Raw genomic sequence first — 24,491 nt, forward strand, 5'->3', positions numbered from 1 at the left:
CCGGAACGCCGCTCTCCGCCGGGGGCGGGCCCGGGGCAGGGCCGAGGCCGATGCCGGAAGGGGGTGTTCGGTTCCGGGCCGCGCGGCGTCATGGAGTCCCTGTGGCGGCTGAAGCGTTTCGACGCTTTTCCTAAGACCCTGGAAGATTTTCGGGTCAAGACGTGTGGAGGAGCCCTGGGTGAGCGGGGGGACCTTAGCGGGCCGGCCCTCATCAGCAGCTCGGGGCGGCGGCGGGCGGGTTGCAGCGGGGCTGACGGTGGTTCTCGTCTCCTGGCAGTGACGGCTGTTAGCGGGCTCATCATGGTGCTGCTTTTCTTCTCGGAGCTGCAGTACTACCTCACCAAGGAGGTAAGTACCGCCGACGGGGCGGCAGCGGGCCCAGCCCGCCGGTGCTGCCTCTGACTCGCCCCTGCAGGGCGGCCGCTGTCTCCTCGCCTCTGCCCTCCCTGCTCTGCCCAGGCAGCAGCTTCGCCCCCACAGACCCGCTGTTCGCGGTATTTTTCTGTGCCCTGGCGGGTGGCCGCGGCCGTGGGAGCGGGTGCCGTGCCGTGCCATGCCAGGAAAGCAAGCGTTGAACCCCTGTTCCCTCTCCACGTCCAGAGATCCCCAGTTATTTAATCGTATTGCAAATGGCATGCGCAGGGCTGTGCATGGCAGTGGCTCAGCTGTCTGGCAAATTTTTTCTGTCTTAAAAACCACCTCCTGCACCACAGCAACAAGGGAAAGGGGCCTTTTGATTTACTTTTAAGTAAAATGGGACTCTTTTTTTCCTTTGTTCCCAGGTTCATCCAGAGTTGTACGTTGACAAATCAAGGGGAGATAAACTGAAGATCAATCTAGATGTTATTTTTCCACATATGCCTTGTGCTTGTGAGTAAGACTTCTGAATGCTGATGATAGTTTTCAGCCTTGGCAGGGACTCAAGAGGCTCAGTGTGCCCATAACAAATGTATGTTTATAGATCACTTTCCTTGCACACTGGTTTCAGATTTGAGCATTGATGCAATGGATGTAGCAGGAGAGCAGCAGCTGGATGTAGAGCACAATCTGTTTAAACAACGTTTGGATAAAGCTGGCAATCGTGTAACTCCAGAGGCTGAGAGACATGGTAAGATGCTGTTCTGCCTGTCCTGGGTGGATGTTCTGTTAGTCTTTCCACTGTATGCCTGTTTTGAGACTCGTGGGGACAAACTGTAGAATGTTTAAATGCCACAAAGTTTTGAAGACCTTGTAGCATGCAAGTAGTTAAACTACTCTTATACTCAGTACTCTTGCAAGGAAATCTTTGAAGATTTCCTTGAAGAAAGGAACCCCAGTCCCTCTGAAATTAAGACAAAGACCTATGATGCATTTGAGGAACAAAGTTGCACAGTTGGCGGTCTTTTGGTATTAGAAATCAAGCTGCTGTTCTTGAAAAACTTGGCTGTGGTTGTATCTTTAAATCAGAGTGGATGGATAAGTGGGACTATGTGGTTCAAGGAAAGAGCCTTTCTCTAGGGAAGGCTCCAGTGGTTTAAGCCTAAACTTGCACTTTACTCCATCAACTTTGTGTGTGCTAATGCACACCTGATAAACATATGTAAGTTGATCTGTTGTTTTCAAGCAGTAATAAGCAATCCTTGGCTACATAACCTCTCCTCTACATTTTTTACATGTTATAACTCATCCTTGTTCTTTGATACAAACCAGAAAGGATTCTGATAAAGCATTTCAATCGCATAGTAATACTGTACTGACTTTTTCTTTCCAAAACATGAGTTACTTATTCCATTTTTTGGGAGTGTAGTGTAGTTCTGTGTATCAAAATGACCAAATTTTTAGCTTTGTATCACTTTGGAGTTCACATTTCTGTTGTTGACATTGAAAGGCTAAACTAAACCAAGACCTGAACAATGGGCAGGCACAAGGGTTTCTCCAGTTGTCATGGGAATGTGGTGATGGTGTTCTTACTGCTGTGTCACTTAGCAGCGACCACAGGTTGTGACTTTACAAATGATTGTCTGGGGACAAAAACTATTCTACATGTTGTGAAGCAGGTCCTGCATCACTCATAATGTACTGGTTGGGTCTACTTAAGACATGTTTTAGCAAAGCCTTTATGCAAGTAATGTCTGATGCTCCAGCAAGGCTTACAGATAGCCAATTCTGTCCATGGAGACTATTCTTGAGAGGACAAATACTATGTTCCTTCTTCGTCTTATTTCACACCTCAACTGGCTACATACACAGCGTTTCAGGGCATTGGGTGCAGGATGTGCAGTGGCACGTTGTGTGTGGAACAGTCATTATGCATAAGTAGATCAAGAGTACAAGACAGAGTTTCTAGATGTGTCTCATCACTTTGAATCCTCTTTTGTCTTAGAGCTGGGAAAAGAAGAAGAAAAAGTGTTTGATCCAAATTCTTTGGATGCTGATCGCTGCGAGAGCTGTTATGGGGCAGAGTCAGACGACATTCGGTAACCTTTACACCTTTTTCCTATCTTCTTAGTGCTTGAATCCAGGTATGTTGTATGCATATTTTTTTCCAAATGTATGTGAAGGTCTGTGCAATGAAATCCTGCTCTTAGGTACGTGTTCCGTGATAAGAGCTATTGTGGTTTGGCTGTGCCTTTGGAAACTGCACTCAAGATTGTTGAGAAGGTGCATCTGTAGGTTGTTTGGATTGTCTACATGCCTATTTAAGCAGTACAAAAATTATATCTCAGCAGACAAGAGATTTTCTGGGGTTGTTTGGTGTCCAGAGCAGAGGTGTTTAAATGATTTCACTGTTACATGAGCTATCTTGATGTAAAACCTGGTTATGCCCTGGCCTTACCTTCTCATTTCGGCTGCTGGCATTGCGTCCTTACAGAAGCAAAGACCAGACATCTATGGCTTACCAAAACAACAGATGTCTCTTTGTATTTCTCATTCCTCCTGACAAGAAATTACTTTAAGAATGGATATAAGACAGTCCATATAGGTTCTGGACTAATCTTACCTATTTTTGACTCGGTGATAACTTGGTTTGTCCCATCTGTCAAGTCATGTCCTTTCCCAGAGATGTTTTCATCTTGAGGGATTCATAATTGCCACCTTCAACAGCAGGAACTCCTTCAACATGTCCAGCAAAACATGAAACCAAGGAAGAAACCTGGGTTTTTTTCTGATAACCAAGGTATTATCCACAGGTAGAAAAGTACAAAGTTTGCAGTTAAGCCCCCATTTAGCCCAATGTCTTGGCCTAAAAACAGAGGAAAGGAGCAGATGCTTTGCTAACATGAGGAAATTCCAAACTGCTCATAACTGTGGGGCACTGATGTTGTTTTTGTGGCAAATTTCTTTGCCAAGGACTGCCTTGGCTGTATAAATAGCCAGGCAGAGCCCTCTTCAGACTCCAGTCCTGCTTTCAAACAGTGTACATCCTCAACTCCAAACCTCAAAACAAACATCAAGAAGGTCATGCTCATTCAGGAGCATTAGGCAAAGGTCCAGTCCCCAATGTTTGTGTTGTTGCTTTGTTGAAGAGGAACCCATCAAGGATTCAAGTCCTGAGCTGGAGCATTTCTTCTTAATGGTAAGGATGGTAAGATGGTGCTTGTGCTTTTTGCAGGTGTTGTAATACTTGTGATGATGTCAGAGAAGCATACAGGCGGCGAGGCTGGGCCTTCAAGAACCCAGATAGCATAGAGCAGTGCAAGAGGGAAGGGTTTAGCCAGAAGATGCAAGAGCAGAAGAATGAGGGCTGTCAAGTGTATGGTTTCCTAGAGGTCAACAAGGTGAGAGAGAGCTTTTACTGTGAACCTACTGTGTGGTGGTGAGGACTGTGAAAAGGCAGGGTTGGGGCATTCCTTCTCTTTTCCAGCTTTAGGTCCTTACAAGACTGTCTAGAACAACCTCTGGGATCAGCAACATCTTTGTGCTCATCAGGGGGTTCAGGGGGACAGTTAAGAAGAGCAGTGGAAAAGAAGCTATTTCTGGTTTTAGTTCTGTGGGCTAATAGGAAATCATGGCGGCTGGAGAAGTTCACTTTTTCCTCCCACCTGGAGGAAAATCTTTTTGCTGAGATTTCTGAAAGAGGAGAGGCAGCTTGTTTGAGCTTGAATTGTTCCACCTGCCCTTTTGGTCTTAAATCAGTGGCCGCAAGTGGATGCTGGAGATAGCAGTAACCAACAGCTTGCCTGCAGAGGTGTTGGAGAGAGTAGAATGTTAGCTTCTTTAGAAAAATTGTGGAATCAAGGCTATTGGAGTTGGTTGTCAAGGCTGAAAATGCTCAGAGAGATGTTTTTTACAAGGGATGTATGAAAATACACAAGATGCACCAGGTCACTGTGTGACCTGTCATTTTGCGCATTACCCCCACAAACACAGGTTAAATACCGAAGTACCTTCTAGAAGATCAGACCCAGGCTTTTTTTTTTTTTTTGAAACTTCAATCTCTGGGTTTTTTTCTTTTTTTTTTTTTTTAATTCTTGTGTTTTCTTATTGGAGACCACAGTCTTTATTTCTAGAAAGTACAGTAATTTCATGGGTATAAGCCGCACCTGATTATAAGCCTCATGTTACAATACAGAGTGTGATAAAAGGTATCTATTATATCACCATCTGTTGAGGGTGAGGGCAGTGATCCTTATCTCAACAGCAGATATTCTGCTAATGGGCCATCCATTGAAACCAGGCAGGGCATTGTTCTTTTATCTTTTCACAACCCATCCTTCCTCCAGCCAGTCATTTTCTGCTAATGGCCATTGAGTCCCACTGTGGGACTGGTAAAATTACTTCATCCCATTGGAAGTTGCTCCAGCCAGGGGGAAGAGCCCAACATTTCTTACCAAGATAAAAACAGAGGTTTTGGGACACTAAGGGAGTCCCTTTCTCCACTGGACTCCAGAGGAAAACCGGATTTCTCCACATCCCCACTGGACCTCCGGAGGGAAACTGCACCTTGTACAGGAGCACTGCTCCAACTGAGCCACATCTGTCACTGCAGGAGGATGCAGCCACCATTTAATGGGACTGCTACCAACACCCTGCCTGACGGGATGTCAGGTTGTACTCTGACTTTGTCAGGGCTTGGAGTTTGTTTCTTTAGTAGTGTATTTCTATTTTAATTTCCCTAGAAAAGAACTGTTATTCCTATATCCCATATCTTTACCTGAAAACTCCTTGATTTCAAAATTATAGTAATTTGGAGGGAGGGGGTTTGCATTCTCCATTTCAAAGATAAGTTCCTGCCTTTCTCAGCAGACACCTGTCCTCCAAACTAAAACAGCAGCTTTTTGTTCTTTGTCCATATATAAGCTGCACCTGATTATAAGCCGCACTTCAGGTTTGGACCAAAATTTTAGTCACAATGATGCGGCTTAGAATCGTGAAATTACTGTACTTACAAATCCAGACCTTGTAATTTGAGCATCATCATAGGTACTGACCCTCTCTCACAATATATGATGAGCAGGAAGATTCCAAGGGGCAAACTGGATGTAGGAATGGTCCAAGTGAGTGTCACTGGTGAAGTTTCTGGAACCTTTTTTTAGGCACTCGAAATCCCGCCCATCTTCATTCTCAACAGGTCCACAGTTAACACAAAATAAAGGTTTGATGTATCAAAGGTGTTACATAGTACGTCAGCTTGAAACATTCACATCTTCAAGGGTAGAGTGTATATGAGTGCTAGTACAGTAATTTCAGGAATACAAGCCGCGCCATTTTGACTAAGATTTTGCTCTCAAACCGGAAATGCGGCTTATACTTAGGAGTAGCTAATACGTGAATAATTTTCTGACATTTACAACCTCAGAAGTGCCAGCCAGGGTGCCGAGCTGAGCAGCTGCCTGTAAAAGCAGCTGCCAGTAAAAGCCGGCATTTCACAATTGTTACAAATTGTTACTCTGTTGCACCGCGGGTGGAGCCTGGCTCCCTGCAGGCAGCACGGGGGGCGGGGAGAGAGGCAGGAGAGCTCTCTCCTTCCCTCCTCTGCCGCAGCCCGGGGGAGAGAGGCGGGGACCCCGTGCTACCATCGCTGCGGCTCGGGGAGATGGCGGGGGCCCCGTGCCGCCATCGCCGCGGCTCGGGGAGGAGGCGGGGGCCCCATGCCGCCATCGCCGCGGCTCGGGGAGGCGGCGGGGGGCTCCATCCCCGCCCACCTCCGCCGCGGGAGTGTGGAGGGCTCTGTCCCTGCCTGCCACCACGGGGCAGCGCTGGGCCAGGGTGAGCGAGCTCACAGGCAGCAGCTGGCCCCGAGCGGCCCCACCGAACTGGACCACCTGGCCCCGTCGGCAGCCCCGAGCAGGCCGAGCCTGCACAGCCTGAACCGAGCCAGTAAACCCCGCCCTGCCACGGTTCTGTTACTAATTGGCAACTTTGTTGCACGCGGGTCCTCGCTGCGAACGACGGAATGGCTTATACTGAGGTGCGGCTTATTTATGGACAAAGAACGAAATATTTGCCAACACCCAGAGATGGGGCTTATACTCAGTGCGGCTTGTATTCTTGAAATTACTGTAAGTGTCAGGGAGGATTGGCACCTAATATCCATATCCCTTTCAGAGTTCAGGATGAAATTTTGCCAGTTTGTCTTTTGCAGATTTTTTAGGATTTGGTTTTGGGAGGAGGTTTAGTAGGTTAAGTGCTTTATTTTTTGCATACTCGTTTTTTTCATGGGTATATACATTGGATCACTGCTGATTGTTGTTATAAGTGTTTTCTTATTCTGTTCACTCTCACTTTCTCCTCTCCTTTTCTTTGATACTGTTTTATATTTTCTGAAGGAGCAGTCCGTTCCCTACTTTGAGTTAATTTCTCCTTCTTCTCATTTTTATGTCCACTAAATAATCTGCATAGAACAGCTGTTATCTACATCAGTATTTAATTATGGCTTTCAGCATCACTACCTGCAATGAACATGGGAAATTCATAATTCTCTTAGGATAATGTCTGCTGCTACTGTCACCTGTGAAAATGAGTTGATTGGTGTCTGTCTTGTGTAAACAAAATCTTAAAAATCCAAACACCAGTACAACACCAGGACAACTGCTTTACGTACATAGATTCAGACCATTTAATGAAAGGTTACTCTTTCTTGCAGGTAGCTGGAAATTTCCACTTTGCACCAGGAAAAAGTTTTCAACAGTCTCATGTACACGGTAAAGTATTTTCTTTTCCTGCTTGTTGAACCTTTTGGTTTCAAGTGTGTCTGACATTTTTCCTTTAGTATCTTTGCATCACAACATCACTGCTTCAGTGGGGAGGGCATTGTTGAAGTTTTGTTACAGTGGTTTAGAACTATAATGGACAAACAGAAAAGTGGTTTTAGGGGTGCTGCCAAATGAGTGTGGAAGAAGTTGGCAGAGAATGTTTGTGGGCAGTCTCTCAGTTCTGCAAAACTTTGCTGCTCTGCAGTCAAACAAACCTCAAGTAAAGTTTTCAGTCCAGGATATGACTACCAGTACCTCTGGAAGGGATATTTTCCTCTATTCATGAGTTTCAGAGTAAAATTTAAGTTGTGAAGGACTTCCTTGAGTATATATATAAATATAGCGTGGCCAGAATAATAGTGGTAGTTTACAAAATCACGGAATGGTTTGAGTTGGAAGGGACCTTTAAAGGCCATGTAGTCCAACCACCCTGCAATGAGCAAGGACAAGCCTCTACTAGAGCAAGTTGCTAAAAGCCATGTCCAGCTTCGCCTGAGTGTTCCCAGGGACTGGGCATCCCAGCTCTCTGGGCAACCTGTGCATATGCCTCATCACCTTTAACACATACAATTTCTTTTATCTAGTATGAATCTGCACTCTTTTAGTTTAAAAACATTGCCCCATGTCCTGTTGCAGCAGGCTTTATTAAAATGTCTATTCCCATCTTTCTTAATGTTCCCTTTAGGTATTGGAAGGGGCTCTCAGGTCTTCCCAGAGCCCTCTCTTTTCCAGTCTCTCCCAACCTCTCTCCATAGCAGAAGTTTTCTGTTACACTTTAAATGATTGCTTGACCATATACCAGTCCTTTAGCTATCCAGGGGGTAATTTTATATGGCCTAGAAAGCACACTAGTTCAGATGTAACTCTTCCCCTTTTTGGTATGATCTTTAAATGCTACTCTACCTGGATCTCTTTATCTTTTCTTTGTAAGGATATGAACATTTCTCTTTTCTCTCCTACTCTGCTTGTTTTCTCAATCCATGCTGTCAAGATTAGGTGTTCCTGTATCCTTTTTTTTACTCAAAATTACAGAACTAACAATTTTTCTTATTTTCTGAGCCCATAAATCTCCTATGGAAGGATCTGTTGATCTAGGCTGGGATTTGAGTTCCAGGAAGCTGAAAGGATAGCTATGCCAAGTCATTCTTCTGTGGTAATCGAGGTGTAAAGGTTGAGAATCTTTGTCTTAAATTATTTTAATATGTCCATGTTGGAGATAATGTTTTAGCAAATGTATAATAACTGCACTATGTGCAGCTAATGTGCTTGAGGGGAACTATTAGAGCAACTTCTGCCTTTTCAAGTCACATTAGAGAATTATCCCACTTACAGTAATTTCACTAATACAAGCCGCACGGACTATAAGCCACATCTCTGGGTGTTGGCAAACATTTCGTTCTTTGTCCATAAATAAGCCGCACCTGAGTATAAGCCGCTCTGTCGTTTGCAGCGAGGACCCGCGTGCAACAAAGTTGCCAATTAGTAACAGAACTGCAGCAGGGCGAGGTTTACTGGCTTGGCTCAGGCTGTGCAGGCTCGGCCCGCTCGGGGCTGCTGACGGGGCCAGGTGGCCCAGTTAAGTGGGGCCACTCGGTGGGGCCACTGGGGGCCGGCCACCTCCTCTGGGCTCGCTCGCCCTGGCCCAGCGCTGCCCCATGGTGGCAGGCAGGGACGGAGCCCCCCCGGCTCCCGCGGTGGAGGGGGGAACAGAGCCTGCCTGCTCCTGCCGTGACAGGCAGGGACAGGAGCCCCCCGCTTACCCCGCAGGCCGCGGGGATGGCGGCACGGGGCCCCCGCCTCCTCCCCCAGCCGCGGCGATGGCGGCACGGGGCCCCTGCCGCCTCCCCAAGCCGCGGGGATGGCGGCACAGGGCCCCCCCCTCCTCCCCAGGCCGTGGCGATGGCGGCACGGGGCCCCTGCCTTCCCCCTGGGCCGCGGCGATGGCGGCACAGGGCCCCCGCCGCCTCCCCGAGCCGCGGCGATGGCGGCACGGGGCTCCCCCGTCTCTCCCCCGGGCTGCGGCGGAGGAGGGAAGGAGAGAGCTCTCCCCCCTCTCTCCCCGCCCCCCGTGCTGCCTGCAGGGAGCCAGGTTCCACCCGCGGTGCAACAGAGTAACAATTTGTAACAATTGCAAAATGCCGGCTTTTACTGGCAGCTGCTTTTACAGGCAGCTGCTCAGCTCGGCACCCTGGCTGGCACTTCTGGGGTTGGAAATGTCAGAAAATTATTCACATATCAGCCGCTCCTGAGTATAAGCCGCATTTCCGGTGTGGGAGAAAAATTTTAGTCAAAATGGTGCGGCTTGTATTCGTGAAATCACTGTAATCTCATGTGTACAATACGTTAGAGAATACCTCCTGAGAATTCATGTACCATAGCTGATCTGTGAATAGTTTGTAGGAACTTTTACAAGGGTTAGTAAACCATTGGATTTTTCTAAGGGTAATCATGGCAGTTGCAGGTTGAGATGTGATGTTTTGAGTCACTGGGAGGGGGCTTAGACTCTCAGCTTTGCTCACTCCTTCTCTTAGCTGCAACATTTTCTGTGTTACTCCCTGCCTCGTTCCCCTCTTCACAATACATCTTTATGCCACTTCCATCTTCCTGCCACTGTGCTCCTGTAAGATATTTTCCTCCATAAAATTCATCCTCAGTTTGAAAAGTGGTGTCCTATCTCACCTTGGGGGATGTGTTTGGGTGGCAGTCTTTGGTTTCTTGGAACCTTCACATGTTTATTGACAGAGTCCTGAATAGCTGTAAGTGCTGTTAATCCTCTTTTAGGGGTTAAGGACTGAATTTTGAAGTCCAAGGAGGCCTTGTGATTGCTCAGGTCAGAAATGCAGGATGGGGAGAATTCATCAGATAGACAGTGGTTGTTAAAACTGTATTATTAAGAAATCTGAAGAAATCTTGGTTCTATAAAGCTGACAGAGTTCTTGACAAAGTTGTTTAACAGGTGTCTTTGTTTTGCCTGTTAGGTAAGGTTAAGGAAACGAAGAAATATGTTTCTTCGGAAATAAGAGTCTTTGGTCCTAGCAGACAGTCTTGTAAAGATCTCCTGTTCTCTTTCCTTGCCTTGTTGCTTATCTTAGCAGGTTAAATAACCTGCTGGTTTGTGTTAAGTTAAACATGTATCTGCAACATAGAGTATGTACATATGTGCTTAGCATAATCATCATTGATCAAGGAGAAATAAACCTGTGTGCTAGTGGAAGACTATATTAGAAACTGAACTACTCTATTGCAGAATTGTAAATCACTTATTGGAGTTTTATAAAAACTACTTAGTTGTGGAAAGCATAGCAGAGCACTCTGGGGACATTTTGTTTTCCATAGCTGTAACTGTTAATAGGGGTCACAGTGTGAATCTAGGTTGACATGTTAGTTAATGTCTGGTCCTTCTCAAGTGGTGCCCTGGGGTTTCTCCAGTACTGTGCTACTTCTGCAAGTTTTGTCGTGCTCAATAGTCCTCAGTACAACTTCACATGTACCAACACATGTGACTACCTAGGTGATAAAGCTGATAAATAATCATGCAAAGGGTTTAGGATCACAACTACCAGGAGGATCATCCCTCTGCCTCTCTCTGCATCAATGTGCCAGTGCAGCTGTGGGACTAACCTTACTTTGGAGCTGTTCTGACTGGAAGAATAGTCTCACATAAAGCAGGACTTGCATTTCAGCCTTTTACAGAGTCTGAGATGGCTCATGACTGAAAGGTGGGATAAGAATGAGTGATGGGAATGAAAGCTGGCAGGACAAAGAAAGTTTATTCCTTTGGTGCTATGAAATCATAGAATATCCCGAGTTAGAAGGGACCCACAAGGATAACACGGAGGTCTAATTTAAATGCAGTCCCAACAGAGCCACAATCTCTGTGGAACTTTGTTATAACTGAAGGTTAGCCTGCTAGTATCTATCCAAAAGGCAGCAAGACTTGACACTTAACTGGCAGCTAAACCACAGAACTCTTGACTTAAGTGTAAATAATAGTGCAGCATGAAACAGCCTGGTGTTGCTGGTAACTGTGAAGAAAAAGAGCATAGCAAATGCCAAGACTACTTCTCCTTTCTTTCCTTCCCCTGCCTGCTATTACATATACTTCCAAATTTTTACTAGGAATTTCTTTTTTAAAGCTCATTGATACAGTTGTCAGCAGAGGCATACAAACCTGTGTGCTATCACTGTGCTTGTGGCAGTGACAAGTCTGCACTCCAGCAGACAGCAGAAGAAATGTCTGAAGCCAGTGCAGCTCTGAGCTCTTTGAAATGTAGAACCATTGCCTTAATTCCAAGTACTGCAACCTTAGTCTCTGGGCATGTAGGTGTGAATGTGCAAGGACCTCTCCCTACATCAGAGCCCTAGGAGGAGTGTACTTTAGGGTTAAGCATTTCCTTTTCTAACTGTCCATTCTCTGTTTTCCATGCATATGTCTTTGGGTTTAGTAAAGGTTTTATAAAAATGCAAGTAGAGCTTCTGGTGGTTTACTGGAAAATGTTAATTGAAAAGAAAGAGTTCACAGCACACTCAAGTAAATGTTTTAAAGGAGAGGCTAGTTCAAATCATATCTTTAGCTTTGCAGCTGTCATGGGCTACTGGCCAAACGCCAAGCACCCACAAAAGTTGTTTGCTCACCCTCTCTTGTTCTCAGCTGAGCAGAGAAGGAAAAAAAAATTAACAGGGGGCTCATGAGGTGAGATGATGACTGAGAGAAAACACTTTTAAGGGCAAAACAGGTTCAAATTTAAAGCTATAAAGTAAATTTGTTATTAATAGACTCAGAGGAAGATAATGAGAAGTAAAATAAGCCTTTAAAAAACATTTTTACTGCCCAGCTGCTCCCTCTTATCCACTGACAGTACAGGAAGACAGGATGTGGGGGTTTTGGTCAGTTCATCACCCAAGACCTTTTTTTGTTTGCTCAGGGTGGGGAGTCTTTCCTCTGCTATGATGTGAGTCCCTCCCACAGACAAACAGTCTTCCCAAAACTATTGTGGCATGTCACTCGTCCACAGGGTTCAGTCTTTTAAGGAAGGCTGCTGTAGTTTGGAAGCAAGGGCCCTCTCTCCACCTCTGGAAGCATGGGCTCTCTCTCCATTTGGGTCTCCCACTGGATCACAGCTTTCTTTGGCATCGACCCACTCTGGCGTGAGCACTTCTCCCATGAGCTGTGAGTGGATCTCAGCATCCCCCATGACCTCAAGGGCTGCAGGGTCACAGCTGCTTCACCATGGTCCTCAACAAGGCCTGCAGAGGAATCTTGGCTTTGATGCTTGGAGCACCTCCTCTCCCTCTTTCTCCACTGACCTCGGTGTCTCCATGTTGTTTCCCTCACATGTCCTCACTTCCTCCTCTTCTCTGACTAGAAGAAAAACTGCTGCTCATAGGTACTCCAGGTAACAAGTTCTGCTAATTCAAAGATTTCTACAGGATTCCACAGCTCTGAGAGGTCGATCTCATCCAGGTTCTGTGCTGGAGAGTCTCTCACCATATTTCTGCTGCTGGCCACGCGGGCCTGCCACCACCGAGCGGGCAGTGGCAGCCGCCAGGCGCCGGCGCTGTTTAACGCCTCTCGTCATGGGGCACTGGGAAGGAGAAGCTGTTGCCACTGCCCTGCCCTTCTTCTCACGGCACAGCTGGGGGTGGTCAGGCAGGCAAGGCTCACCGGGATGGCAGCAGCTATGGTGCCCTGCTAACAGCGACCAACAAAGAGACAGAACCCCCACTCACATAATGAAAAGACAAGACCTCCATTTGATGCAAGCATGAAATCAATTTATTGATTTCACACATCAATATATATACCTTTTCAACTATAGCTAAAAATAGCACAACCACATGATTAGAGTTTCTAAGTAACTTTACTTAATCAGAGCTCTGCACAGACCCTCTGCACAGACCAGCATAGGGACACAGGGTCTTGAGTGATTTATCTTAAACAAAGCACACCAAGCACACTTTTTTGCTTCTCCATTCAGGGTTCTGACTTAGCTTGCCAGGGCTTGTGGCCTACCAAACGTAGTACATCCACTTCAGTCATGAGTTGAGCAGTGCTCTGAGCCCTGCTCTCCAACTGTATTTCTACACCCTGCCACCCCTGGAAAAATCTGTGCATGAGCTGCTTTGATTTTTCTTTTTAAATATGTCATCCAGAGGTGTTACCAACCTCTCTCATTGGGCCAACAGTATGTCCATTTTCAGAGCCATCAGAGATTGCCTCTATTGGACATGGTGGAAGCTTCTAGCAGCTTCTCACAGAAGCTACCCCTGTGGCTCTCCCCTGCTACCAAAAAACAGTCTATGCCAAATCAACACAGTAGCTTGTCTTGTGCTAGGTTCTTAAGGGAGTAGCATTTCTAATCTTTGTTAATAATGTAGCCACATTTGGTGATCTGACTCCACTAGCTCCTAAAGTAATAACCCATGATTATTGAACTGTGTTTTACTTTGCTAAAGTGAAAGGTGAGGTCTGCCTTCCTGAGCATATGAATTTACCGGTTAAAATGGCCACAACCTCTGTCTTCTTTGAGATGTCTGTGTGACTTTGGATAAACCTCTTAGGATTGATACTGAAATGTGTTGCAATTTATATTTTCATCCTGAGACTGATGCTTCTGGTATTGCATAATATCATTTAAGTAGCAAGCTAAAAGACAGCCATTTCCTCCCACTGCTCATATGTCTGCCAGGTCCCTTCCAGGGGCATTGTCATGCTGCTGTATGTGGGAAGGGCAGAGATGGGGCAGGCCAAATTTCTTGTATCCCACCACTGGTGACAGTCACTGCGGCCCTACCAGTGGTTTGTAAATACCCTGCTCAGGCATCCCTGCAAGGACTTTTCCTTTCCTAGTGTGTTCTCTGGGCAGCAGTAGCAAGGCTGATAGGCAGAGTGCTGAGAGTTACTAGGATAATGATGATTTTTAAGGGCACTTGCATGTTGTATTAAGGCACGTGCTCTGCTCAGTTATTAGTTTAGATCTATCATGGGCCCTGTGTTTTACAGCAGTGAGAGAAGTTATGTGTGGCCAACAACAAAGCTTTCCTTTCTGGCCTCTGGGATCTTGTTTTTGCCCTAGATTAACAATACATGCTGGTGAGGACTGAATACCTAATCTGAAGTAACCCCAAATTAAATTTACTTTCCTTCATTCTAGCAGTGGCTCTGTGTCAGGAGGGGTATTACAGCAGTGTTATCTGTCCCTTAGTGCTAGAATATGGTAGACAGATATTATTGTTATGACAATGTGAGCTATATTAACTATTTTTCTGTTACAGTTCATGATCTGCAGAGCTTCGGACTTGATAATGTAAGTGTTCCAAAGGCAGTTTTCTAGTTCTCTTAGTCTGTTTTCGTTCTGGATTTCCCTCCTATTGCCACATTGAGATCCTAGATTGCTGCAGATTTGGCTTTATGAGTCTGAGCAGAACCTTGGGTCCTGCTTTCACAGAGGGTACTGAAATGCATTCTGTGACATTTGCATGCTGCTTGGCAAGCCTGTGCCTCTCTTCCTGAGCCTGCTTTTCTCCTTAATCTGTGCTTCACAGTTTCTTAAGGTTGTTATTGTCACAATTGCTTCTGGATGTGTTGGAGTTTACCTTGTGCTGGGAGGAAAGCAGATGATGCTCATACATATTTCTCCAGGCAACTGATAGCATGTGCTTCAGTGGCAGGAGAGGAGTGGGTGGGAGAGCCTGCTCTGTAGATGGGAAGAAAGGGCACCGAGATCTGAGGATTTTCAGCAGGAGAAGAAGTTCCTCGTCTTGAAGTCTCCAGTGAATAAAAAGGAGGAGCAACTGTTTTGGCATTTACTGTTAGGATGCACAGAGAAAGGGAGCACCTGTCTCTATTCTAGAGCCATGCTCAGAAAAAGATACAAATACAGTAATTTCACGATTATAAGCTGCACTGAGTATAAGCCGCATTTCCGGGTGCCAGCAACTTTTCGTTCTTTGTCCATACATAAGCCACACCTGATTATAAGCCTCATGTTACAATACAGAGTGTGATAAAAGGTATCTGTTCTATCACCATCTGTTGAGGGTGGGGGCAGTGATCCTTATCTCAATGGCAGATATTCTGCTAATGGGCCATCCATTGAAACCAGGCAGGGCATTGTTCTTTATCTTTTCACAACCCATCCTTCCTCCAGCGAGTCATTTTCTGCTAATGGCCATTGAGTCCCACTGTGGGACTGATAAAATTACTTCATCCCATTGGAAATTGCTCCAGCCAGGGGGAAGAGCCCAACATTTCTTACCAAGATAAAAACAGAGGTTTTGGGACACTAAGGTAGCCCCTTTCTCCGTTGGACTCCAGAGGAAAACCGGATTTCTCCACATCACCACTGGACCTCTGGAGGGAAGCTGCACCTTGTACAGGAGCACTGCTTCAACTGAATCACATCTGTCACTGCAGGAGGATGCAGCCACCATTTAATGGGACTGCTACCAACACCCTGCCTAACAGGGGTGTCAGGTTGTACTCTGACTTTGTCAGGGCTTGGAGTTTGTTTCTTTATTTCTAGTACTGTATTTCTATTTTAATTTCCCTAGAAAAGAGCCATTATTCCTAATTCCCATATTTTTGCCTGAAAGCCCCTTGATTTCAAAATTATAATAATTTGGAGGGAGGAGGTTTACATTCTCCATTTCAAAGAGAAGTTCCTGTCTTTCTCAGCAGATACCTGTCCTCCAAACTAAAACAGCCAACTTTTCGTTCTTTGTCCATATATAAGCCGCACCCGATTATAAGCCGCACTTTGGGTTAGGACCAAAATTTTAGTCAAAATGGTGCGGCTTATAATCGTGAAATTACTGTAATTAACTTAAGGCCCCTTGCCTTGACCCTCATGTGCTGTGCAGCTGTTTGAGTTATTAGCATTTCCATTTCAGATCAATATGACGCACTATATCAAACATCTCTCATTTGGAAGGGATTATCCAGGCATTGTGAACCCCCTGGATGGGACAGCCATCACTGCACAGCAAGGTAAAAGCCAGCTGAAAGAAGTCTCTGTATTAAGTGTCTGTATTAATAAGTGTTAGAAGAGAACAGGAGCAAAGTTCCCAGTTTTAACAAAAACCCTGACTGTGTTATGTGAAATGTGACTCCTCCACCTTGTGCTCTTTCTGGAGCAGCTGTCTCCATTCACCTGGAAGAAATCTGCCAACATGTTTGGATTCTGTGACCTTTCTGAAAGATATCTTTGTTCATTGTTCGTGGATGCACTGCAGCAGTACAGCATGTCATTATTAAAGGTCTACCTCAGATATAGTTCAAGGAGAGTCATGTCTAACTGCTACGTGCAGTGAGAGAGAGCCAGAAGATGTAGGGTAGAGAAAAAAGGCCTAATTGGTAGTTGCTAGAGAGCTGTGGTGTCTGCCTGACCTTGACATACCAAACAATAAGAGCTTGAAAAACTGCAGTGGAGTTGAAATATTGCTGCTCTTTTCTAGATAGCTCCAGATTTTTTGGCTTGAGAATGAAAGGCTGATTTTTCCTCATGCTGCTGCTGTGCATGAGTTTATTTCCACAAGCCTGCTTTTCTATGAAAGGTCCTTACATGCCACTGCAGAGTTGTACTTTTTTATATCCACTGAAGTCTGAAAAGTTTGTCTTTGAAGGTAATTGGAGCTGGATGTAATAAAGCTTGGGGAAAGTAGTCGTTTGCTCTGAAGTGGTGATAAAATTGTTAGTCCTACCTGAATCTGTTCTTACAAGTTTTCTACCATTGATTTGGATCCTTGTACACAAATCAGAGGATGGCTTTTTTAAAAAAAGTACAGAAAAATTAAAAGGCGTCCTAATGTTCAATGCAATTATGATACTGTACTTATTCTGTGGAGTAACAAACCATCTGAGAGGCAGGACCTGTAGCTGACTGGTAAATTTCTGCATAAGCTCAAATTTTTCATCTTGAGCCTCAGGGAACCAGTCGGTTAATTCTTGAAGAATTTTTTCTGAAGACATATTCCAGTAAAGAAGTAGAAGCAGTAGATTGCAGGTCAAATTTATGTTTATTGCGGCTAAAGATACCATATGCAAGAATTACTTCTGCTGTTGAAACGGATTAATAATCTTCCCTAGGGAGTTTCATAGAAAATAGTTTTTTTCTTGCATTGTGTTATCTTTAAGAGAACTGAAGGAACAGGCTGGTCTGAGGCAACAGAAGGGGTTCTATTTTTTTCTTCATTTGTTCAGATCTTCCTTTTAATCTTCTGATGCAATAAATGCTACGGTTCTACAGGAATAAACTGCAATGTTAATTGAAATTGATATGAGATACTCATTTAGACCTGAGTATATTATCTTAAGGCTATGTTGTTAAAAATAAGACATTTTCCCGGACTAGAATTGAATTTGCAAGAAGTTTTATTGGTAAAGCTATAGCAAGTCTGTAGATGGTTTTCCATTTAGTCAAGGCCAAAATGCCATGAGTTTTGGTTTTGGTTGGAGCAGAAATGAGATTCACTTTGGCAAAAGGAAGACACATTTCAGACACTAATTTTACTGTCCTTGAAAACCTCCAGCAGCTGTTGTGCAGAAAGATGTTCCCTGACAAGTTGAACAAAACCAGTCTGTGTCTACCTGACCTGTCAGTGAAAAGCTTCCAGCTTATTGTTGGATATTAATTATGTCTCTCCTTGTCTTTGCTTATAGCTTCCATGATGTTTCAATATTTTGTCAAAGTGGTCCCCACTGTGTACAGGAAAGTAGATGGTGAAGTAAGTACCTTTTTTCTGTTACTTTGACAAGCGAAGGCCTTCACTTTCTTCTCATATTCTTGATGCTGACAGTAACTGTGGATCCAGATGTGTTGCCAGATGTATACTAGGGGCTGTAATGTACATTGAGTACTTGGGACCCCCAAGTGTGGAATTTGGTAAAGAAACTGGGATAGTATCTTTCTCAGCTTGGATTGTAATTTGTGTCAGATAACTTAGTAGGGATGATAGAATATAATTTCATTTTATAGAAACCCAGTTTAATTGCTCTAAGAATAGGACTGGTATGAATAATATGTAGAAGAATGGCAGGGCACAGAAGAATGCTGGAGGATGATCTTCATTTATGTGAAGATAGGTTATCTCTGTCATTTTCCACTCTCCTGCCTCTATGTATTGTTTTCCTTTTTCTCAGTCTTGATTATTTATGGCTTTCTGCCATCAGTACTGTCTCCTGAAGCATGCTTAGCAGGACTCCATTTTGGTAAAGAATGAGATGGACTCAGGGTTGAGAGGGACAGCTTGTGCCTTTGTGTGCCAGCAGAGATGAAATAGTCCAGCCTGGGTGTGATGCATCCCTCATACTATGGGCTAGATGCAGCTTTAACTGTAGTAAAAATAGACCTGATAGCAAATACCTGATCCTGATAGAGGTCTTCATGACTCTTTCTAACCACTGTCAGGCTGCCCACATGGGCAGGGCTACACTGATGTGATTCACTGAATTCATGTTTTAGCCTTTCCTATTCTCTATTGGCAAAACAGCCTTTGCTGTTTTTGTTTCCTGGTAGGTGGTAAGAACTAACCAGTTCTCAGTTACACGACATGAGAAAATAGCAAACGGGCTGCTGGGAGACCAGGGTCTGCCTGGTGTCTTTGTGCTGTATGAGCTGTCACCCATGATGGTGAAGCTGACAGAGAAACACAGGTAAGAGACATTTCATTCTATTTTGCTCATCTTTCATTGATTTTGTCGTTTTGCACAGCTTGAAACTTTATTCTCACTTAAACATGACAGTGCAAATGCTTGAAATTCATCCAAGCCCCTTCCCAGTCAGTGGAAAGGAAGAGGTGCTCACCAGTGCCATTTCTCTCTGTGTGAACCCTGGTTAGGGATTGGGTTTATTCTGTTACTATGTGAAGCATTGTAATCCAGTGTCAAGATGGAAAAGGAAAGTGATACAAGGAGCAGAAGTGTGATATAATGGTTCTTGTTTCAGACTTCTGATGGGAAGACTAGATTTACAGATCTTACCCATTTTACCAGCAGCACCCACACAGTCCAAATGGTTCCTTACTATGCATTTGCTATGGCTTTTCTACATCTTGGAGCCGGTGTGGAACCTCTTTGGGTTAATGGCTGGCATGCAACTGCAGGGGAGGGGAAGGGGTTGTAGCTGTCCAATCTTTGGGGTTCATAATGGGGGACAGAAAATGTCTCTATCTTAAAATGTAGTAACGTGTGCTTAGGGATTTAGTGATTGTGTTACATGACTCTGCTGTGCATTCTCACTGGGTAGGAATGAATAATGTCTTAGGGATTAAAAGCCCATCCTGTTTATCAATTCAGTACTTCCTCTTAGTGCTGGTGACTAAAAGTTGCAGTGAGAAACTCTTTTCTGTAGCCAATAGGAGTTAATTAATTCTTTAATCTGAGAATTGTCAGCTGTGAATATTTAGGTAATGCATACTTATATGGTATGATGAACATTATTATAATTATTAGTTAATTGTTATGTACCTGACATGGTATCTGAGCTCATGCTGGTTGTTCAAATTCTAGGTCCTTTACTCACTTTCTCACTGGAGTTTGTGCCATTGTTGGAGGCATATTTACAGGTATTGCACCTTTCAATCATTTTGCTTTCTGAAGTGTAAACATTTACTATGCTTTCTAAAGTCTGCATGTGATCCCTGTTGGATGAAGGGAGATGATTTCAGCCTTCAGGAAGCCATACAGCATATTCTTCAGAGCATCAGACTAGTTAGCACTGGAGGCTTACAAGATCCTGTAGATGATGTAGATCTATTTCAGCATTTCATTTCATTAGACCTGTAGACTTGTCATAATATCTCATTTTGATGCTCTACGGGACATTTTGTTTTCAAACAAAGCTGTTTTTCACGTACCATACTGTCTGTTCTTGGCCAGCTTGGGTCTGTAAGCAGGTAGTTGTTTTCACGTGGAACTAGAGCCAGTAAAATCTGTGAACCCAGGTTGCCATGGACATTATATATATCTTAGAGATATCAAACTGTGCTCCCAGATGTAGGAGCTCCAGCTAGTGCTCTGCAGGGACTAGATGGAGTCTTGTGAGGAGAGGCTGTTCCTGCAGATCCGAGTGAGTGTCTGTACTTCACTCTCAGTGCTGGCACCTGGAATAGCTAATCAGTATCTGCTCAGCTCTGTGCATGGGAGCAGCCTTGGTCCAGCCATGCACTCCAGGCCAGGGACTTGAGAAGCCAGTTTCTGTGTCACATAGCATCTGTATCACACACCTGTAACATCATACCTTTATCTGTAAGGCTTTCCCATCATCTGAGGTGCCACAGTGCCGGATACTGTTAAGCAGAATTTCTGTCTGCAATAAATTTTATCCTATTCATCTCTCTGATTTGAAAAGTAATTTAAAAATTACTTTCATGACAAATTCAAGTGCCCTTTAGCAGCCAGTTCATGTTTACTACCATACACCACACTCAGACTCTCTGTATTCTAGAGATCAAATCAACTGGTGACCAATAAGGCAAATTACTTATACCAGCAGTAGTTTGGCCAACCAGGACCAGGGCAGTGACTGTCCCTGACTGCACACTGGTGATGCACCTTGAATCCTGGGCTCAGTTCTGAACCCTTCATGATGAGCAAGACATTGAGGTGCTGCAGCAAGTCCAGAGAAGGAAATGGAGTAGGGAAGGAGCTGGAACGTAGGTCTGATGCGGAGCAGGTGAGAGTGCTCAGCCTGGAGAAAAAGAAGCTCAAGAGGGACCTTCTTGCTCTCTACAACTACATGAAAGGAGGTTTGAGCCAGGTGAGGGTCAGTCTTTTCTTCAGACAGGGCCAGGATGAAAGCAAATGGCCTCAAGTTGCACCAGGGGAGGTTTAGATTGGATATAAGGCGGGGGGGAAATAATTGTCATGGAAAGGGTTGTCCAGCCATGGCTCAGGCTGCCCAGGGTAGTGGTAGAGTCACCCTCCCTGAAGGAATCTAAAAGACATGTAGACATGACACTTAAGGATGTGATTTACAGTGGGCTTGGCAGTGCTGGGGACAATTGGATGCTATGACCTTAGAGGTCTTTCCCAGCCTAGATGATTCTATGCTATTCTAAAGTCACCTCTGTAACAGTGTTCGTGTAACAGTATCAAATTGATTCCACAAGTAGAGATAATTTCAAGGCAAAACAACCACACAAGAGTCATCTGAAGCATTACTCAAAGACCAAATATTAAGTCAAATAATTCTGTATTATATAGTAATAAACATAAGATTCAATTCCCATTTTAGCTGCAATGCTTTGTATCATATTGAAATGTATGTCTTTGTATATAGCCAAGTGATCATTTACTTATTACTTTGATTGAGGTTTTGACTAGAAGAAAGAATGTGAAGCTTTATAAAATTGAATCATTGAAAAAGGCTCCCTAGCAGCTTTTGTGTTTCCTCCCTTGCAGGAGCTCAAGGTTCCTGTCCTATGAAAACCTTGGTTGTCTGGGGTCTGTGTTACAGTAGACCCATTCTGAGTTTTTCTGTGGTCACAAACAAGCATGGAATTAATGGGCTTCTTTAGGGCTGGAGAGATTTGGGGAAAATGCAGAAAGAATTAAAGGCAGTGGTTTGTATTGCTTTGTGTCTGGTGGGTGTACATTGCCATCTCCAATGAAGGCCATCCATCAAGGGCAGCATATGGTACTTTTAAGGCTGCTGTGAAATGAGCAAGAAATGGGAAACATGCCCTTTGCAGGCTGAGTCAAGGCAACTGTGTGGCATAAAGCTCTCCACATCAGTTTCCTCTCTAGATTCTTCTCAGTCATCTGTAAACACACATGGCTCAGCCTGTCTCTTACTTCTGAAAAAAGGATCTTTTCTGGAGAAGCATGATGACTTCTGTCCTGCAGGCTGGGTCTTGTCTGTCCTGAGGAGATGAGGACTTTCCTATTCTGAGCAGCAGCAGCAGCAGAATCTTTTTCTGTCTGGTGGACCTGGGATTCCCTTCCAGAGGATTCCTTTCCTCTGACAGCAGGGTTTGTGTTTTCTTTCCTTGGGAGTTCTCTGTTTGAGGCATGTCTGACTTCATCCTTTTGTTTTTTTTCCTTTTAGTTGCAGGTTTCATTGACTCCTTGATCTATCACTCAGCACGTGCCATCCAGAAGAAAATTGAACTTGGGAAGACAACATAAATAAGCAATGGCATCAACCCATTTAAAGACAAGCAAACAAACAAAACCAAAACTTAAACAAACAAAAAAAAGCAACAAAAAACCCCCAAGCCTCTAAGGAGAACTAAACAGGCTCTTTGAAACACAAGTGATCTTCTGAGAGTGCACAGAAGAACAGGTTTGGAATTTCCACATGGCCCTAACCACTCATATGTTACTGTGCCCTCATTTTTTGGCCTTAGTTTGTGGATGGAACAACTTGAACCTTGCTGCTATACAGATTAGCTATCATATCTGGCTCTGCAGACCCTACTGTCAAACTCCTTTTGTGTCAGTCCATGTTCCTCCAGTTCTGTTCCCCTTCCCAGCAGAGGTGCTGGATCTGTTTGTCTCTAGAAATGGTATACTTTATTGTCAAGAGACCTGTAATGGATTGAAGTTACCATCAACTTTCTAGCAACACCATCAGGGATTTTTAACTTTTCTTTAAAATGTTTCTGGGTGTGCTGATGCTGTATGTCAGACCTCTGTGAAAAAATGATGAATCCCATCTGTTGCCATCCAGCCATCCTGGGCTGCATGGGGAGCCTAAGCATTTGGGATGTGCTTTCTGTACTGGGGGAGCTTCCAATTGTTCTTATGAAAGATGCAGGTTGATGTTTCAGGGAAAAAAAAGTGTCTGGAATTTTAATTGGTTTTTTAATTGGACTTTTTTTTTTCATTTCCCTTTGGTGAGTATTTTCAAATAAAGTCCATCCTCTGTTGTTCTGGTAAGGCATATGGAGAAATAATTAAATTATTTTAACTAATCCTGATGCTGAATTGGAAATTAGAATTAAAAGGCACATTGCATCGTGGCAAAGTATGTAAAGATTGTGGTGGTGATGATGGGGCTTTTTTCTGTTAAATCATCTACACAAGTGGGTAAAGTGCTTGTTATGTGAAACTATATCAGGAGAAATTTGAAAATAACGAGGAAAAAGATGTGAAATCTTACCATATTTGATATAAAACAGATTGATTACTCTTAAATCTCAGATCTGGATTTGCTTTGATATGACTGATCTTGATTCAAGCAATTGGACAGGCACACAATCAGATACTGCAGAGAGAAAGCTGTTCTATAATTCATTTTAAAGCAGGTTTTGCTAGGTGGTTGGTTCTTTTAATGAGTTGAACTTACCAGGGAGTCTAAAAACTGCTTCAGTGTTTTCTGTTTTTTCAGCTGGGGAGAGAAGCAATTTGTGGTGTGGGTAAGGACAATTATTATCTTCAAGCAAGAATGTTGAAAAGCAGGTTTGTTTTAAATGTATTTTTTGCAAGTATATTTAATTAATCCAGTGGGTCAGGATCACATAGTACTACTACAGCATGAGGAAGGGAACATAGTATCTGTATGTTTCATCAGAACAAAAAGTGACCTGAACAGCTTCAATTGTTCATCAGTGCACTGAGCAGGAGAGAGAAGATGAATGGAAGTAATGCAGCAAGAGTTTAACCCACAGTAAAACAGTTACCACTGTGACCTATCAAGGACTGGCTTGTCCTTCATAGGAAAGCCAGTTGCTTGTAAACTGGAAAAGCATTGGAGATACTGCCCAGAGCACAACTGAGCACCTGAAGAAAGGTGAAGGCAAAGTGAAGGTGCAATACTTGTACTCATCATGGGAAACTGGAAATAGTGGAAAGAACTCAGACAGAAATGGAGATTCTACCTGGAGAGGCAGAAAGTTAATGAAGCTAATAGTTAAGTAATACAGGCTTCTGCTATCAGTAGGAAGGATATGAGTATGAGAGTTCTGGTGATTTTAATAGACAGAAAGCCCAAGTGACTAAGAACCATGATAAAGCTGAGTCTGAATCAAGGGTGTTAGTGATTGAAAGTGATAAAAGACATCCCACTAGCCCTGCTCTGGAGGAGAAAAACCTGCTTTGGAGAGCTCAGTCCCCATGGTCTGCAGTCTTGTTCTGCAGGGGAGTCGTGTTCTGCAGGGGTGCCCTTTTCAAAGTTTTAAGGGGTCAGAAAGCAAAGGCAATGGTGGTTCACATGTGTTTTCAAAGTTTATTTAACGTAAGATCTTTTCAGATTTATTTGATTCTGTTGTCGTCCATCACCATGTTTGATTTTTCCCTTCTTACTCGTCATTGGTGCATTTTAAAAAAGATTCCCTTAGTTAAAGGCTGTAAGAATAAAAGTCACACTAAAAGAC

The 24,491-nt window shown here is 44.0% G+C and overlaps 1 protein-coding gene across 1 annotated transcript; it reads left to right on the plus strand.

The window, feature by feature from the left end:
• The first annotated feature begins 33 nt into the window (after positions 1-33).
• ERGIC3 (ERGIC and golgi 3) lies at positions 34-24,491 on the plus strand. The gene is made up of 13 exons (XM_033074799.2): positions 34-178; positions 278-348; positions 783-870; positions 989-1,108; positions 2,363-2,456; positions 3,593-3,758; positions 7,067-7,124; positions 14,451-14,482; positions 16,068-16,164; positions 17,836-17,900; positions 18,692-18,828; positions 19,684-19,739; positions 22,223-24,491. Exons 1-13 carry the CDS (start codon positions 91-93, stop codon positions 22,300-22,302), a joined length of 1,152 nt encoding a protein of 383 aa, XP_032930690.1. The 5' UTR covers positions 34-90; the 3' UTR covers positions 22,303-24,491.

This window comes from Catharus ustulatus, chromosome 17 (assembly GCF_009819885.2).
Source record: "Catharus ustulatus isolate bCatUst1 chromosome 17, bCatUst1.pri.v2, whole genome shotgun sequence".
Taxonomy (NCBI): domain Eukaryota; kingdom Metazoa; phylum Chordata; class Aves; order Passeriformes; family Turdidae; genus Catharus; species Catharus ustulatus.